Genomic DNA, 18,220 nt, shown 5'->3' with positions numbered 1-18,220 from the left:
CTTGTCAGTCAACACATGAACACATGATCACTTGAGGCAGAGCTGTCTGTTCCTTCTTATAGCTGTGATGATATCTTGCTAATCTAGTCCATCTACTGGCCCTGCTGCATCATACATGTAAATGTCATTTGAGATCTTTATAATAATTCATCAAGTTATTTAAGGTTTTACCAGATTATTGTCTGTCCAAAACCTGTTGAAATACCACCTGGAAGGATCAATTGGCAAGCCAGTCTGCATTTTGGCTGATGTTATTCTAGCTGGGGATAGATACTGACAAAATACAAAGACAGGACTGGGCTTGATGCTTGCAGTAAGAAATAGAAACTCAATTCATAATTAGCAGTTAGTTTGAGTGTTTTCCACATGGTGTATGGAGAGAAAAGAGACATCTTCGCTTATCATTAATGGTATGCCAGGTGTGTTGGTGTGTTTTCTGTTGTTATTTTGTATCAGTCGACGCAGTGTCCGATTTATCTCAAACCCAAGGATGTGGCGAGAGATGACTCTGAGATAATTGGCTTTTTTTTTTTACCCGTTAGCATAAACAAATGACAGCTAGAGCAAAGCATTGTCTATGAAAGAGAGAGGGCTGCTGCGTTAGAATGATCATTCCCAAACACATCAAGGTTAAACTAAGACCTGGGCTTAAAACTAAATCCTACTATAACCCTTCATTTCAGAGAGAAAGGGGATTATAGTTGCTGCCATGAACATAAACCCGTTTCTGTTTCGGGAGCTGTGAGGCTCTGAACGAGAGGTCGTAGCTCAGTGACAAGGTTGTATTTATTTCTACAGTTGGAGCCCATTCCCGAACCTTCCAATATGACTTCAAAGAATCGAAACTGAAGAATTCTCCATTTTTATTATCAGGCGGAAATCAGAAGCGAAGGCTGTCCGAACCCGTGAAGATGTTGGCAAAGCCAGGGTCAAATGTCAATCTTGGAGGGGGTTTGGATGGTTTGTAATGTCTGTTTTTATGTAACTACTGGAAACTGAGGATGATGAGACATGAAGCGCATAATGAGTTCCTGGCATTAAGATGCTGCTTCACCAAGGGAAAGCAAAAATCCTCAATACCTAATTAGGCCTAGAGAAGTCAATGACAAAAATGCTGGAATGCAAAAACCTGAGTGCTGGTTTTGGTAATTCTGGAAACATTTTATACAGATCACTGCATTGTTGCTGTGATACAACATACCGTCTCCCATCCATAACAGGTGGCAGTCTAATTTCTAGCACCTTGCTTAGCCCAGATAGAAACTGTAGATTTGAAAGAGGCTACCTCGCTTCTAGGAAGAGTTGGTAGTAGTACTAATGTTGTCTGTTCTGTCCGTACCATTCCTTAACCCAGCAGTTCTACTTTACGCTGTTTTATTCTACTGTGTTGCTAGTTGCTGTGATATCTAGAAAAAAAGGCAGTATCGGGACAGGGAGGGAGGTGTTGCCATGGCGACAGTGAAACTGGCTCTGTTTGAATTGTGGCTCCGTGTCAAGGTCTCTGAGCATCCACATTCCATTCTAGAGCTGGATATGCCTACTGCCTGCTCACCAAGCCCACAATTTCAGCTACCATCTCAAAACCTGTGTGTGACTGTGTGTGTGTGTGTGTGTGACTGTGTGTGTGTGTGTGTGTGTGTGTGTGTGTGTGTGTGTGTGTGTGTGTGTGTGTGTGTGTGTGTGTGTGTGTGTGTGTGTGTGTGTGTGTGACTGTGTGTGTGTGTGTGACTGTGTGTGTGTGTGTGACTGTGTGTGTGTGTGTGTGTGTGTGTGTGTGTGTGTGTGTGTGTCGGTGTGTGACTGTGTGTGTGTGTGTGTGTGTGTGTCGGTGTGTGACTGTGTGTGTGTGTGTGTGTGTGTCGGTGTGTGACTGTGTGTGTGTGTGTGTGTGACTGTGTGTGTGTGTGTGTGTGTGTGTGTGACTGTGTGTGTGTGACTGTGTGTGTGTGTGTGTGTGTGACTGTGTGTGACTGTGTGTGTGTGTGTGTGTGTGTGTGTGACCGTGTGTGTGTGTGTGTGTGTGTGTGACCGTGTGTGTGTGTGTGTGTGTGTGTGTGTGTGTGTGTGTGACCGTGTGTGTGTGTGACCGTGTGTGTGTGTGTGTCCGTGTGTGTGTGTGTGACTGTGACTGTGTGTGTGTGACTGTGTGTGTGTGACTGTGTGTGTGTGACTGTGTGTGTGTGTGTGTGTGTGACTGTGTGTGTGTGTGACTGTGTGTGACTGTGTGTGTGTGTGTGTGTGACTGTGTGTAACTGTGTGTGTGTGTGTGTGTGTGTGTGTGTGTGTGTGACCGTGTGTGTGTGTGACCGTGTGTGTGTGTGTGTGTGTGTGTGTGTGTGTGTGTGTGTGTGTGTGTGTGTGTGACAGTGTGTGTATGTGTCCGTGTGTGTATGTGTCCGTGTGTGTGTGTGACAGTGTGTGTATGTGACCGTGTGTGTATGTGACCGTGTGTGTGTGTGACCGTGTGTGTGTGTGTGTGTGTGTGTGTGTGTGTGTGTGTGTGTGACAGTGTGTGTATGTGTCCGTGTGTGTATGTGTCCGTGTGTGTGTGTGACCGTGTGTGTGTGTGACCGTGTGTGTGTGTGTGTGTGTGTGTGTGTGTGTGTGTGTGTGTGTGTGTGTGACAGTGTGTGTATGTGTCCGTGTGTGTATGTGTCCGTGTGTGTGTGTGACCGTGTGTGTGTGACTGTGTGTGTGTGTGACTGTGTGTGTGACCGTGTGTGTGTGTGACGTGTGTGTGTGACCGTGTGTGTGTGTTGGACAACAGTTTGATAGAAAAGCTATAAACACTCTATTCATTAGCCACGTCCAGGCAAAATCATTACACATTAAATTGCTTACCTCCCTAATACAGATTGAGTGTCTCTCGTTATTGCTGTACAATTACTGTAGTTTTGCTTAATTCGTTTGGCACTGAGATTCAACAGACGTTTCACAGTACAGATGGTTTCTCCTCCGACCTCAGGATATGTTTTTGTCTATGCTAGCCGGTGAACAGTCACAGACACAGCCAGGATGTTGATGTTATGTAATCTAAATGTGTCTTTACTTAAATGCACATCCATTTTATACCATGGCAACAGAAGATGCTATTTGGTATAACACTGTCATTGTACAGTTTTCAAGGGCTATTCGCATTTATATCCTCCAGAATAATTTCAAATGTCCTCTGAAGTCTGACTCTTTGGTCCAGATACAGCCATTTTCTCATAAGATATGACTATACTGGGTATTACTATGAGTATCACTTTTCTGACATTTCCTCTAAATGGGAATTTCCTGGCATATGGCGACTGATCAGTCCGATCAGCGCTCCAATCTCAGAGCTCTGTTACTTCAGTGGAGGAAAGCTGGCTTGGCTTCCTTGAGTCTCTCACTTTGGCTCTTACACAACTCAACTGATGTCTGGGAGAATCCCCCTTCCCCATTTGGGCTAAAGTGGAATTAATGGGTAGCAAGTGTGGCTCAAGTGGATCTGTATTGCATGTTGGCGCTAGCTAGAACACTGCCTACCTATCCCTTGAAGACTGCAGGCAGAGCCAGTCGCTGTGTCCTCGCTTGCTCTTTTGCAGAGGTGGGATCTGCACATCAAAGTGTCAGTTAGAGAGTTCAGATAACACGGCTGATTATTAAATATCGGGTGTTGCCGCAGCGGTAGATATTTATTTTGTGTCTGTAGTTTTTTTGATATACGTTAATATGCCCACTCTTACTCCTTTCATGCAGTCGTACATTATTCAATATTGTTTGAGATGGCTTGAAGCAGATTTTCTGTGTTTGAAAAAGCAAGGTTTTATTTTGCCTAGCTCCCCAACTTTCTCACTTTAATATTTGAAATCTCTGCAGGATCTCAAACTATTCCAATGTTATGCAAAATCCAATTTAGTGCGAGGTATTCCCATCGGTCTGTATTTTATCTGCAGCCAGCCTTGCCAGAGGCAAGGAATACGAAGATGCGTTCAAAGAGATGAGGGGTAAAAAGTCAAGGCTGACTATAGTAGCTACCATTCTACTGTAGAGCTTCTCTAGTCTCCACTATCTTGTGGCCATGAACTACACCAACTTTAGATTTCTCTCTTTTCTTCTCCTATTATCTTCCATCCCCTCCTTCCCTCTCTCCATCGCAGGCTCCAGGGTACGTCCATTCTAGTGTACGTGCCGTATCCCTTCCTTACTGCCTGCTGTGCTGGCTAACACACTAGCACGCTATCTTATATTTAATGGAGTTCTGTATCACTGATGGAGATGGATCTCTAGGCTAGCTGGTGGTTGTGTAGTGAATTTGGGGTGGGGGGGTTTGGGCTGGGTCTATGGCTTGTGGCAGTGCTCTGTGACGGTGTAGTGGAGAATGTTCTCTCAGTAGCTGTGTGCGTTAAACATGCTAAATGGCCATTTCCCTTCATCATAACTGACTTTAGAGACCAGTTTTCTTTCCCCAGCTTCTGATTTTTTTTTTGGAGACAGCCTTGGCCAAATCAAACCGCAGCATATTCACAATCACATGCAGGATGGACCATCATCAAAACCTTATCAGAATGGAAAGAAGTTCTAAATCTGACTCATGCTTAGGTCCACTGGTGTGTGTTGGTGAAGAATATTGGAATTAAAATTGCATTGTGGTGATTTAGCTGTAGCGAAACCAGACACGTTTTCAGTGACAATGAGTAGAGTAGCAAGTGCTTTACACCACTTTGGGCCTGAGTTTAGCGCTCTACCTTCATTTTGCCAACCCCTTCAAAAGGCAGGGTAAAGTAGATCAGTCCACATTGGTTGTATTAATACTGCCGAAGCATGATTCTAGGCAATACACCACCAAATAAGTCACCCTGACATTTCTCTCCTCTTCCTCAGGTGGTCGGTTCAAGAAGGAGATGGTGGTTGATGGACAGAGCTACCTGCTGCTGATCAGAGACGAGGGAGGCCCCCCGGAGCTGCAGGTACGTACGCACAGCTTGCTTTCTGATCCTGCATGCCTCAGCACAGCCAATTAATGCCACTTAACGTCTGCAAGATCTCCTCCACAACAACCAGACAGGAACTAGTAAACACTTCTCTGTTGGGGGGTTAATTTCAATGCTGCACAGCTCTCCCATTCTCAGCAGTGCTTCATACTGCTTTTTACCAAGTCATTGTGCCCTGAGAACTTACCAACAATTAAACCTAGCTTAAAGCCATTTTATAGTGGAAAGACAAGACAGAACAGACACACACTCTTGTTAAGATAGAGGACTCAGCAGCCTAGTTGGTGTGGAGCATCAAGAGCTGAGCTGGAGTCATTAATTCAAGGAAGAAAATAGGTGGTATTTACAGTGCAGGTGATGGAGGGAAGACTAGATCCAGTAGGAGTGTTTATACACAAAATATACAGATAATGACAAGGAATTGGCAAAAATACTTAGTTGAAAAACACTGAACTTAATTGGCCAATACTGCAATAACTCAACAGGAGTACAAAGGCAAATGCACCGTAAAAACAGAGCAAAATGCCCATAAACGCACACATTTGAGTATAAATTGTCAGGGCTCTGTAACAACATGTTAACTCACTAACACAATGGTCGCATTCCCCTGCTCAAACGTTGCATGCATCGAACAATGGTTGCATCATTGACTGTGCCATCGGGAACCAGATTGCAATAACATATGATGTGGTTAGCTGATACTTAAAATATCTATCCAGGCCTTGTAAGATCTGGCATGCGTCAGCAACGCCTGGGCAGAGGAACACGCCCAATAGCTCTCATGGATGAGGAGAGCAGTAATCTGGCATAAACCAGTCACACATTTTAAAAGAGTTAGTGCTACCTGGGATCCTTGGGACATCCTTAACTCCTACCCCAACCATAACCCTTACCTAACGTGAAGCCTTACCTTAATCATTTAAAATTTCAACTTCAATCGGGTAACTTCAGAGTTGGGACGTCCCATGGATCCCGAATAGCACCAACCCTTTAAAAAGGTAGGTTACATTCTCAAGCAACACTAACACACATTTTCAGAACAATGGTCAATACTTTACACGTTATTGAAAACAGAGACGAAATATGCTCAAACATGATTACAATCAACTTTTGGAAACACCCCACCCCTTAAACGAGATAAACCAAATAACCTAATGAGAGGCGAGCCACCTGGGCATTTAAAGGTGGAAACTCACCTACTAGGAGGAGGAGCCAGTTCACAGCACTGGTGAGCAGAACCACTGAGGTATAAAGTCCTGGAGACTGCGTCCAAGATGTCCGACTGTTGTTTTCAAGGTAATCTACTCGCGTTCGTATACGCCGATTCATGGACTGTCTATATCCTTCTTGGACTGTCTATATCCGGGTTGCGTCCGGTTTACACCGACCAACAACACAATGCGCCCCAGCACTCAGTGTGCACAGGGAGCAACGACGACGTCATCACGTCATCCAAAAACAAGGCAGACAATAGATGAAAATAAAATGCTAATATCTTCGGCTGTGAGTTACAATTATTTGAATAATTCAATGGATGTTTTGTGCACAAAGGTGATGACTAAAGTGTCTTATTAGGATTTTTCTCGTTGTGGACATCTATGGAATTTGTCTTTCTGGGCCAGGCATCAGTTAAACTGCATTACCGAAGCAAGACTGTAGGAGCAGTCGAAACCATGCTTCCTGACCGGAACACTTACCCTTGAGTAGAACATGTTGGCGGTAGCCTCGTTTTACCAGACTGATGACTGCTGCCCTACAGTAAATTATTTATGTGAAATGCACTGCACGGTCAGTATGACGTCTGCATTGGCCATGCAGCATTTATTGGCGGTACGGCCTCAGCAGAAGTCAGGGCATTCATACTTCTTGCGCTTCGCGTAGCAGCGCAGAGCTGTTGTGAAGGAAGTTGTCAAGGAAGTGAGTTTGTGTTTATACTGGACCTCCGGCCCTCACCTATCGTCAGTGGCGGATTTAGGTATAGGCGACATGGGCAGCCGCACGGGGCGCCCGCACACATTTTTTGAGGGGAATGGTGACATTTGCTCATTCGATTTTTCTATCGCTCATTTGCACGTCACGTCAAGGATATCATGTCACCGTGTGGGACTGTGGGTCAATTAACCTTGTCGGAGTTGGCGCCCTGATTCTAGTTTGTGAGCTAGGCAGGCTACTGCCTGGGAAGGTCTCCCACTCAGAAGTACGAGATGGGGAGGGGGACGGGGGTAGGTTGACCTCAGATCACCCCATTGGAAGCCCAAGGTAGGGGGAGCGGGGGAATCTATCAAATAGCGCACCTCTAACTTTGTACAGTACTAATACAATTAGTCAAATCAGTCACACTACGAAATGCTACCAAATAAACCACAATTCATTCATAATACTGTGAATATATAGTTTCACAGACATATTGTTGAATTTTCTTCTGGTTTGTGCGAAATTGTTAAGAGTAATATAAAACCAGTCTGCACACCACCAAGGTGAATTGGTTTAGTCTTGATTCTTGGTTGACAGTGTTGGGGGATGGGTAATGTATTGATGCTCGAGTGCCAAATCAACACCAGCAGCATACCACCATGCATACCACTGCTGGCCTTCTTCTGAAGCTAAGCAGGGTTGGTTCTGGTCAGTCGCTGGATGGGAGACCAGATGCTGCTGGAAGTGGTGTTAGAGGGCCAGTAGGAGGCACTCTTTCCTCTGGTCTAAAAAATATCCCAATACCCCAGGGCAGTGATTGGGGACACTGCCCTGTGTATAGGGTGCTGTCTTTCGGATGGGACGTTAAACGGGTGTCCTGACTCTCTGAGGTCATTAAAGATCCAATAACACTTATCATAGGGGTGTTAACCCCGGTGTCCTGGCTAAATTCCCAATCTGGCCCTCAAACCATCACGGTCACCTAATCATCCCCAGTTTACAACTTGCTCATTCATCCCCTGTAACTATTCCCCAGGTTGTTGCTGTAAATGAGAACATGTTCTCAGTCAACTTACCTGGTTAAATAAAAAAACACACTTGTTTGTCTTTGTTACTTCTTTTTGATGTTTATGAGTCTTATTTTTGTATATAGTTTTATTGATATAAATTCAAATGTTATGCTTATTTATTTGTGTTGTTCCAAATGTTATAATAACAATGACAGTTAGTGCAGATTGGTACTTCTTTTTGTTTTGCCTCGGGGGCGCTGAATGGGGGGTTCGCCCAGGGAGCCATACAAGCTAGAACCGCCACTGCCTACCGTCAACCAATTATGTCAATGCGGAGCTATATGGAGCCCTCTGCATTTTTACTACATTTGGTAGGTGCACGATGCGGTAAGGAGATCATTTTGGCCTCTGCATGTCTCTGGAGGTTCCGCAATTGCGTCACACCCTCAATATGGAGCCTCCGACCACATTTTCAGATCAAGCATAAATTGGCTTTAACCTTGTGAGATCCGGATGGCTCGCGAGGCTAGGTTGGCATTACCAAACCAAAGAAATACGAAGCTAAACATTTCTAAAATAAATATGCTTACCAGACTCTAGCTTTTGATCTTCATATGATACAAATCACAATGTCTGATAGGACTAGCGAATGTGCCTCTATGCCAGGTACTCATTCAGTAACTAGGGAAAACATGGTGTGGTGATGCTCTTGGCTGAGCCATTTCATATCTGTCTCTCTCTGGAGGCCTCATTTTCCTATTTTTTGGAATCTCGCTGGAGAGGCCTTGGAGTGAAAGCATCCTGCCACTCCAACCCCTCCATTGGGGATTTGTGATGATGAAACAGTCATTGATACCTGCCCTCTCCCTGGCTTAGCAAGGTTGGCTCACAGGTAGAGTTATGCTAGCATTATGCTAATGTTGCTCCTAGTCCCAGAGATGGGAATGGAAATGACTGTAGCTCCGTTCCTAGCTGGGTGTAATTAGCGCAGCATAATTAAAGGCCTTCATTACGTTCCCACTTACTGGAGGCTTAGCTGAAGCTGTGACTCTAAACCGAAAGCTTGATCTCCCCATCCATTCTAGACCTGGGTTCAAATACTTTTTGAAATCTTCCAAAATACGTTTAGTGTTTGCTTTATGGAGTTTTTAGTGTTTTTATGGTGTTTACCTGCCTGAAGTGCCAGGTGGGTAGGGTTTGTTCTTTTGTGACTATTCTATTGGTTCCATTGCAACTGGTAAGCTCAATCAAGCACAGATACAGTATTTGACATTATTTCAAGTAGTATTTAAACCCAGGTCTGATTAATTCCACAGATATGAACGCTGCTGAATGACTAAATGGAGGGAGGGACAGGCGAAGGTTGATACACTGTTAGTGCTTGGGCTCTCTCTCCTCCTTAACCACTTTCTCAGAAGCAGTTGTGATTATGATTACTTTATTCTGCTGCCCAAGGGAAACATCTTCCTTTCTTCTCTCCCTGGTGATGCACTAGGAGATTAGGTTTGTGGAATGGTGCAGGGGAAAACAGGTTCCATCTTCCGATAACATGGGACACTGGGTTGTAATAGCCATATTTTACATTTCATTGATATTCCCACTAGTAACTGGCGACACAGGCATTACAATAACACAGGCCCTGTCATTACAATGATGTTGCTACACTGCCCTCTCCTGCACAAATATGGAACTGAAGCCACTCCCATAAAAATATAAAAAGGGAATTGTTTTTCATGCACAGGAGGTTGGTGGCACCTTAATTGGGGAGAACGGGCTTGTGGTAATGACTGGAGCGGAATCAGTGGAATGGTATCAAATTAATCGAACACACGGTTTTCAAGTGTTTGATGCCATTCCATTTGCTGCATTCCTGCCGTTATTATGAGCCGCTCGGCAACCTCCACTGTTGGCATGCTAGTAATAATAATAATAATAATAATATTGAGTCGGAAAGAGTAATGCATATTTCAAAGCTGTTACAAAGGTGAACTTTATTCATTAAGCTTCACTTGTTCATTACGTTGACATTAAATTGCTGTGGTTATTTAATTTAAAAAACAATCAGGGGATTCATAATGTAATTATGTTTCAGGTGGTTCTGGTTCACCATGATCAATTGATTGAAATTAATTTTTATGTGAACAGCTCAATAGGGATTTATTTTAGTGTGAAAAACGTCATTATCTCTTCTATTCTCACAAGCTGGTTCTCTCTTTTACATCAAAAATAAATAAATGCAACATCTTATACACAAGTGAAGCCGATCCGGTTACCCGATACCTCTTGGCCACACACTCAGGTCCTCCCAGATCCAGACAGTGCCACCCATCCACCCACCCAAACACACACATTCAGTATGTTGGTGTTTTTTTTATCCTATCAAGCCTGTGTTCTGTCTGTGTGTCCCCTGCAGTTTGCAGCGTGGGTAGACGCTGTGGTGTTTGTCTTCAGTCTGGAGGATGAGATCAGTTTCCAGACAGTCTACAACTACTTCCTGCGTCTGTCCAGCTACAGGAACACAGCAGAGGTCCCCATGGTCCTGGTCGGGACGCAAGGTATTTATATTGAACTTTGATTTAACTAGCAAGTCCCTTAAGGTATGGATATTGTTTGGATTGTTAGCTTCACCCCATAGTGGTAGTTTGTGGGTTGGAGGTAGCCAGTTGTTACCATACAGCTGACATAAATAGACGTGAAGATGTAAGTAGGCTGGGAGTTTTGACTTTTGTGCCCTGACCAGGAAGAACTCCAGGCCTTAGTTTTAGCATAGACTTGAGACTTTAGTGTGGATTTTCACATACAGTCCGTTCTGAAAGTATTCAGACCCCTTGACTTTTTCCACATTTTGTTACGTTACAGCCGTATTCTAAAATTGATTAAAATAAAAATTTTCCTCATCAATCTACACACAATACCCAAAAATGACAAAGCGAAAACAGGTTTTGAGAAAAAACAGAAATACCTTATTTACGTAAGTATTCAGTCCCTTTCCAATGAGGCTCGAAATTAAGCTCAGATGCATCCTGTTTCTATTGATCATCCTTGAGATGTTTCTACAACTTGATTGGAGTTCACCTGTGGTAAATTCATTTAGATTGGAAATCATTTGGAATGGCACACACCTATCTATATAAGGTTGACAGTGCATGTCAGAGCAAAAACCAGGAATTGTCCGTATAGCTCAGAGACAGGATTGTGTCGAGGCACAGATCTGGGGAAGGGTACCAAAACATTTTGGCAGCATTGAAGGGCCCCAAGAACACAGTGGCCTCCATTATTCTTAAATGGAAGAAGTTTGCAACCACCAAGACTCTTCCTAGAGCTGGCCGCCCGGCCAAAGTGAGCAATCGGGGCAGAAGGGCCTTGGTCAGGGAGGTGACCAAGAACCCGATGGCCACTCTGACAGAGCTCCAGAGTTCCTCTGTGGAGATGGGAGAACCTTCCAGAAGGAAGGCACTGTAGCACTCCACCAATCAGGTCTTTATGATAGAGTGGCCAGACAGAAACCACTTCTCAGTAAAAGGCACATGACAGCCCACTTGGAATTTGCCAAAAGGCACCTAAAGGACTTCCAGACCATGAGAAAGACCATGAGAAACAAGATTCTCTGGTCTGATGAAACCAAGATTGAACTCTTTGGTCTGAATGCCAAGCGTCACATTTGCAGGAAACCTGGCACCATCCAGGTGAACCATGGTGGTGGCAGCATCATGTTGTGGGGATGTTTTTCAGTGGCAGGGACTGGAGGACTAGTCAGAATTGAGGAAAAGATGAACGGAGCAAAGTACAGAGATACTTGATGAAAACCTGCCCCAGAGCACTCAGGACCTCAGACTGGGGCGAAGGTTCACCTTCCAACAGGACAAGGACCCTAAGCACACAGCCAAGACAACACAGGCTTCGGGACAAGTCTCTGAATGTCCTTGAGTGGCTCGGACTTGAACCTGATCTAACATCTCTGGAGAGACCTGAAAATAGCTGTACCGCAACGCTCCCCATCCAACCTGACAGAGCTTGAGAGGATCTGCAGAGAAGAATGGAGAAACTCCCCAAATACAGGTGTGCTAAGCTTGTAGCGTCATACCCAAGAAGACTTAAGGCTGTAATTACTGCCAAAGGTGCTTCAACAAAGTACTGAGTAAAGGGTCTGAATACTTTTTTATTTTTTAATACATTTGCTAAAATTTCTAAAAACATGCTTTTACTTTGTCATTATGGGATATTGTGTGTTGATTGATGAGAGGGGGAAAACGATTTAATCAATTTTAGAATAAGGCTGTAACGTAACAAAATGTGGAAAAAGTCAAGGGGTCTGAATACTTTTTGAATGCACCGTACATAATCCCCCAAATTGCATGTTCTCAGAACAATATTACATTCTTGTTGGTCCTTTTTGTCCTTCCCCAGATGCCATCAGTGCTGCCAACCCCAGAGTGATCGATGACTCACGGGCCAGGAAGCTGTCCAACGACCTGAAGCGTTCCACCTACTACGAGACTTGCTCCACCTACGGCCTCAATGTGGAGAGAGTCTTCCAAGATGGTAAGGGCTGGGGGCATTGGGGACATAATGTAGCTAGCCTATTAACTAATGAATCTCCTTGGGCTGGGCTGGGACTAGAAAGGGAAAGGGAAAGGGGGATACCTAGTCAGTTGACCAACTGAATGTATTCAACTGAAATGGGTCTTCCGCATTTAACCCAACCTCTCTGAATAGAATGTGGACCCTTGTGGATCCTTGCGATCAGGATCACAATATAATGGTCTACAGTGTATCATTGTATAGGCCAATGTCCGCCCATAGTGTTTCTACTGCGATCCAGTATCCAACCTTCCCTAACAGATGCTTGAGCCTTTCATGTTAGAAATGGCAATGTGATGTCAATGGAAAGGCTATTGGTAAGAAATGTATAACGGGCAGAAAGATAGGACTATTTTCAACACGGTGCCAATAGCCAAGAAGGAACTCATGTCTGCTTTAAGAGAGAGAAACGTGTGTGCTCAAGGAGAAAACGTCGCTGAACTTTATGACAACCTTCCTTTGAACAACAGCAACATCCTGTCCTGCCACACTACGATACCCTGTCGGGGTCAGCACATCTTTTAAACAGTCCCCAAACATTCTCTTTCCCAAACTCTTTCCCAGCTTTCACGTTCTCCTTCCGTTGCTTGTTGACGCACGGAACCTTGCAGGTCTCCCCGCTGTATTAATTGCTTGCTTTGAAAGAATTACAACAACAAAAAACGGGAAAGTGTTTGTGTCTGGAGATCGAGCGGCTCCTCCATTCCCCGTTTTCCATGCTACTTTAGCTATCAATACCAACATGTTCCCCAGCTGTCAGACCGACTTAAACTCTTCTCTCTCCCTCGGCCTTCATTCACGTCATGCAGAATCACAGATCCCGCCCCTGCTGGAGTCTATAGCGAAGTGACGGGCGGCTGCCTCCGCTGTCTGCATGGCCAATCAGGTCCCTCTGTACTACACCTGACAGTCTCATTTGGTTAACATCACACCACAGATCTCCCTGGGCTTAAGACAGGCTCATTTCTCTGAACATCATATGGCAGGAGTATTTTCCCTTGGAAATGGAGATGCCTTGTATCTCTGGAGAACTGTATAAGGTTCATTTCCCCATATGTAACGTATTACCTGATTGAAAAGAGAATTGCTATGAAGTGGTTAATATCAGTGGACTTGTTGTTGATGTTGTGTTTGATTCCTAACCCACAGTTGTTTTGTCTGTTTCTCTTTCTCTCCCACCAGTTGCCCAGAAGGTGGTGGCTCTGAGGAAAAAGCAGCAGCTGTCTATTGGTCCGTGCAAGTCCCTTCCCAACTCGCCTAGCCACTCATCAGTCCCCAACGCATCCCTCCCCTCTGTGCATATTAACCAGGTGAGGCCACACCCCCTACTAGAATATTTCTAACTAGGGCCAGGAGTTTTTCCTGACCATGTGACCTGACCAGGAAAAATTCAGGGCCCTAGTTTTAGGATATTACTTGTCAGGTTACGTGGTCAGGAAAAACAATGAGCTTCTTCTGTGTAATTGGCGCATGCAGCAAGACATAGGCTGTAAACTACTGAAAATACAGAGTGTACAGTAGCCTTCATAAACTATATATTATGATTCCGTTTTCCCAGATCCTACCTTCTTTAACTGACTAGTTTGTTCTCTCCCACTCTCTCTCCGTCTCCATCTCTCCTCTTCCAGGCGGCGAATGGCGGGGTTGCGTTCAGCGACTACTCCTCCTCGGTGCCTTCCACTCCCAGCATCAGCCAGAGGGAGATGCGCATCGAGACCATCGCCGCCTCCAACACGCCCACACCCATCCGCAAGCAGTCCAAGCGCCGCTCCAACATCTTCACAGTAAGTATGCGGCAGCTGATGCAGAGCAACACCCACTCGCACTACTAGAGGGCGCAGTACCGCACACACACTGTCCACCAGAGGGAGACAAAGACAAAGCCGCCCACTTCCTGGCTGTATCAGATACAGGCACAGAAAGCCTTCCTGGTTTACTCCTTATACAAGCAACACAAATGGGCAAAGGAGAAAAAAATTATAAGGATAACGGTTGCTGGTTGCCACCTGGGTTATATTTTGAACCCATACTATGAAAAAAATGCTTCATTTATTTTTTGGTTTTCTTATTTTTAAAGCAAATATCAAAGCTATAAGCACTGTGGAAAAATATCTCAGCTTTTTAAAACCTTTGTTATGTTGGTAACATTTCCTTTCCAATTGAAAGTAGATTCTCATGAGTTACTCATCTTTCACTTATCCCCTCCTCCTGGCCCCTCTGTCTCAATCTTTGGCCTCCCTCCCTACCCCTCTTATTTTTACTAGATCCTTTCTTTGCAGTGACTCCCTATTGGGGGAGAGAAGGGGTGAAGCAAGGCTACACCCCAGCAAAGCCAGCAATGCAACTTCCCCCCCTACCCTACCCAACCACACTAAACTAAACTAAAAGTCAGGGACAGACTATAACCCTTTCAGTCACTACAGAGTCAGATAATGCATGCTCTCCCTCACTTCTCCCTCCGCCCTACCTTACTCTAGATATCCCTTTTCTAACCTTTGCCCTTACCCCAGATATCCCAGCTCTTACCTTTGTCCTCTGGCCACTAACCAGTGTACTTACCACAGCTTGCCCTGCTCAACCCTCTTCCAATTACCCATACTTCTGATAGCCTTAGTTAAACCTCTATCCTTACTCTAGCTTCTACCTGAATTGCCCTTATTCAATCCCGTGACGCAGCTCAAACCTTCCCTACCTATGAGAGCCTTGCACTAACCGCTGTACTTTCCTCAGCTTCCCCAGCTCCATCTCTTCCCCTCTATCCTTAGCCTCCCTTTCTCTTACCTCTACCCAGCCTCACCTGCTCCAACCTACCACCATCCCTTTCCCAGGTTCCCTTTTTCGTACCTCTACCTCTCCCTTCTACCCCTAACCCCAGCCCCCTTTCTTCCTCTACCTCTCCCTTCTACCCAATAACCCCAGCCCCCTCACTTCCTCTAAACTCTCTCATCTCTCCTTACCCCCATCTCCCTCACTTCATCTAACCTCTCCCATCTCTCCCTACCCCCATCCCCCTCACTTCATCTAACCTCTAACCTCTCCCATCTCCCCCTACCCCAGCCCCCTCACTTACTCTAACCTCTCCCATCTCCGCCTACCCCAGCCCCCTCACTTCCTCTAACCTCTCCCCTCTCCCCCTACCCCAGCTACTGTGGTAGCCATCGCGGGGCTCTGGGCAGCAGAGCAGTGCAGATTGTCTGTCAGTTAGTAGCTCCCCTTGTCTTCTCCCTCCCCCTGCTAGGTAGTGACTAACCCTGTTCACCAGAGACATGAGCCTCTGCCTGTCCGCATCATGGAGATGCCCAAGCATGCCACCTATCCCGTGTGGGTGCCCGACTGGCAGGCTGAGCGGGAGTTTCAGCTCATGACCTTCTGAGGAGCGGCAAGCCGGGACAGGGAGGGGCAGAAGATGGGTGGAGGGAGGAGAAACAAAGGGTGGGGGGGAGGGGTGGGGGGGTCGACGACTCTCCATTTCCCAAATGACACTTCAAGAGCACAGGAGAGGAAGGATTTTTGCCATTTTTTACAATACAAGAGAAAAATTTAAGTTTTGTTTACCAAGCAGCATCCACGATAAGACTATCCGTTGTCACTTTGCTTTTTCATCAATCTCAAAATGGAATAGCTCTTGAGGAAACAGATTTATTAACGCGCCATACACAATACAGTAGTCCTGAACATCTCTCTCTCTCTGACCACAAATAGTTAGCAAGTCACCTCTTCGAATCAGAGTACTGGGTAGTTGTGATCCCTAACCGTTTTCGATTCAGTCGGAGAGTTGTAGTCAGGGTAGAGAAGAAGCCTTAACGTCGCGGGTTATTTTGATAGATTATACAACACTATCGTGTCTCTTTCTCTACCAAACCTTTTGGGTTCGCTTTCCTTTTCTTAGGGGGTTTTGTGGGCTTGTCAATCAGATAGAAAGACCTTTCAAAAACACACTCCACTAATTAGAAACAACACGGTGGCTAACTTTGCGGTCATATTCACGAATCCACAAGGTGTTGTACTCACAGTATTGCTAGTTGGAATATGCCAGGAACATTTCTCCCAATATTTTTTCTGTTTGATATGTTTCAGTTTAGATAAGACCGTGTATTGGCTGTATGATACATTCTAAAGCACAATGTATTACTGTTCTACATGTGTAGTCGACGGTTGCTGAGGGAAAAAAATCAGAGTACTAACAGTGACCACATAAACTACTCTGTATCCCAGTGCACGATCTAATTAGATGTCATGCACTGTAGTCAGATTTGGATTCTGAAGTGCTTTTAAGTAGACTCATCTCAAAAACTCAAGTTTTTTTTAGTGTAGGCTATTGCCAACAACTCATGTTGAAGTATAATTAAAATATGAATATAATTTATTTAGGTTACTGACTATAGATTTAGTGGGCACTGGGTACCATTGGAATATTAGAATTAGCTGAGGCTACTTTGATTATTTTTAAATATTGGGCTTTATATAGTGCATTGCAAATTGACTGGTGAATCTGCCTCTTTTGGAACTTTTATTTCTCAAAGTTACTAAAAGCTTTACTCATAAAGACGTTGGTTTATCCACCGTGTCTTTTCACCACCTTCATCACCAGTCAGTCAGTCTCACCAGCCATTATCATCATCCTCAGCCCACTTCTGTCATGATTAGTAATGGCCACTAGGTGTCAGCTGAGTACACAGAAATTATTTCCTAGTGCTTCCATGGTTTAGTAACCATATCAATAGGTTTTGGCATATCTCATATATTTTCTGGGGTGTTTGAGGCATTTTTCTTCTTTCGCTATGTTCAAAAGCACCGTCATGACAAGTACCTTTTTGGATATTTTTTTAAAGTTGGTTTTGGCCACATCTAAATCCCATATCCATCAACTCCCATGTATAATTGTCAGCCATTTTAGTTCCTTTTGTACTGGATGTCCACTCTAAAGGAAACAAAAAAAGAATCTCCTGGAATGTTTTTTTGTTGTTGTTGATATTTCCAGATCCGTGCTAATTTTCCAACCTTTCTTCGACAAAAAGGGCTTCCCAACTCCTTCCGCATTAAGAGCGCTGTGCTATCAAAAAAGCACATTTCACCTCAATGAGTTGTCCCTCTGGCCTGTCATACCCAACAGGGAAGAGAAATGACTGGGGACTAGAGCGTTTTTGCTGCTTCGCCCTAGTGCCCCCTTTGCGTAATTGTTCCGTCGGGAGGTGCGCTATGGAAACCATAGAACTTTGTGACAAAAAAAGCAACATGTAACATTGGTAGTTGCTGAGTAGATCTGGGAGTCAGTTCATGGTCAAAGTAAAAACAGTCAAATTCACCCTCTGGATTGTGACAGACTGTAGGAACTCTTCTCTGCTGGAAATGCCCCCCATCCCTCCCCCCACGTCCTTCAAGCCCACCTTGCTTCACATTCTTACAAACAGTCTGTGTACAGTACAGTCAAGTCACGCTTGGAATTATAATTCAACCACTCAAAGGACACGGCCCCATTACATGACATCACACTGCCTTTTGCCATAAAACAAGGAGTCAATGACTAGAGGTGCCAAGTACATTGTGGTTTACTCCACCCCACCCCCCTTTCTTTTCATTGTTTTTTCTTTCATTTCTCTTTCTTTTCAGGGAAAGTCTTGAATGAACTTGAATATGTGTCAAATTTAAATATGGGTATGTTAGGTGAAGTTGGGTAGTTTTATGAAGGCCTTCATAAAAATTAGAGTAGGGAGTCAGGCACAAGTGGTATCATACAGAATAATGAATAACTAA

General features: G+C 44.6%; 1 protein-coding gene across 1 annotated transcript in view; it reads left to right on the top strand.

Annotated features, from left to right (window-relative positions):
* The window catches only part of LOC120020277 (arf-GAP with GTPase, ANK repeat and PH domain-containing protein 3-like), a 241,098-nt gene that overhangs the window by 120,893 nt on the left and 101,985 nt on the right, over positions 1-18,220 (top strand). The window contains exons 4-8 of the mRNA XM_038963827.1: positions 4,852-4,937; positions 10,299-10,440; positions 12,293-12,427; positions 13,649-13,776; positions 14,095-14,250. Of these exons, the coding sequence (XP_038819755.1) occupies positions 4,852-4,937; positions 10,299-10,440; positions 12,293-12,427; positions 13,649-13,776; positions 14,095-14,250 (647 nt within the window). The remainder of the gene's footprint in view (positions 1-4,851; positions 4,938-10,298; positions 10,441-12,292; positions 12,428-13,648; positions 13,777-14,094; positions 14,251-18,220) is intronic.

The sequence above is a fragment of the Salvelinus namaycush genome, chromosome 25, assembly GCF_016432855.1.
Source record: "Salvelinus namaycush isolate Seneca chromosome 25, SaNama_1.0, whole genome shotgun sequence".
In the NCBI taxonomy this organism is placed as follows: Eukaryota; Metazoa; Chordata; class Actinopteri; order Salmoniformes; family Salmonidae; genus Salvelinus; species Salvelinus namaycush.
The sequence above is the reverse complement of the archived record's forward strand: the minus strand, read 5'-3'. Positions and strand labels throughout refer to the sequence as shown.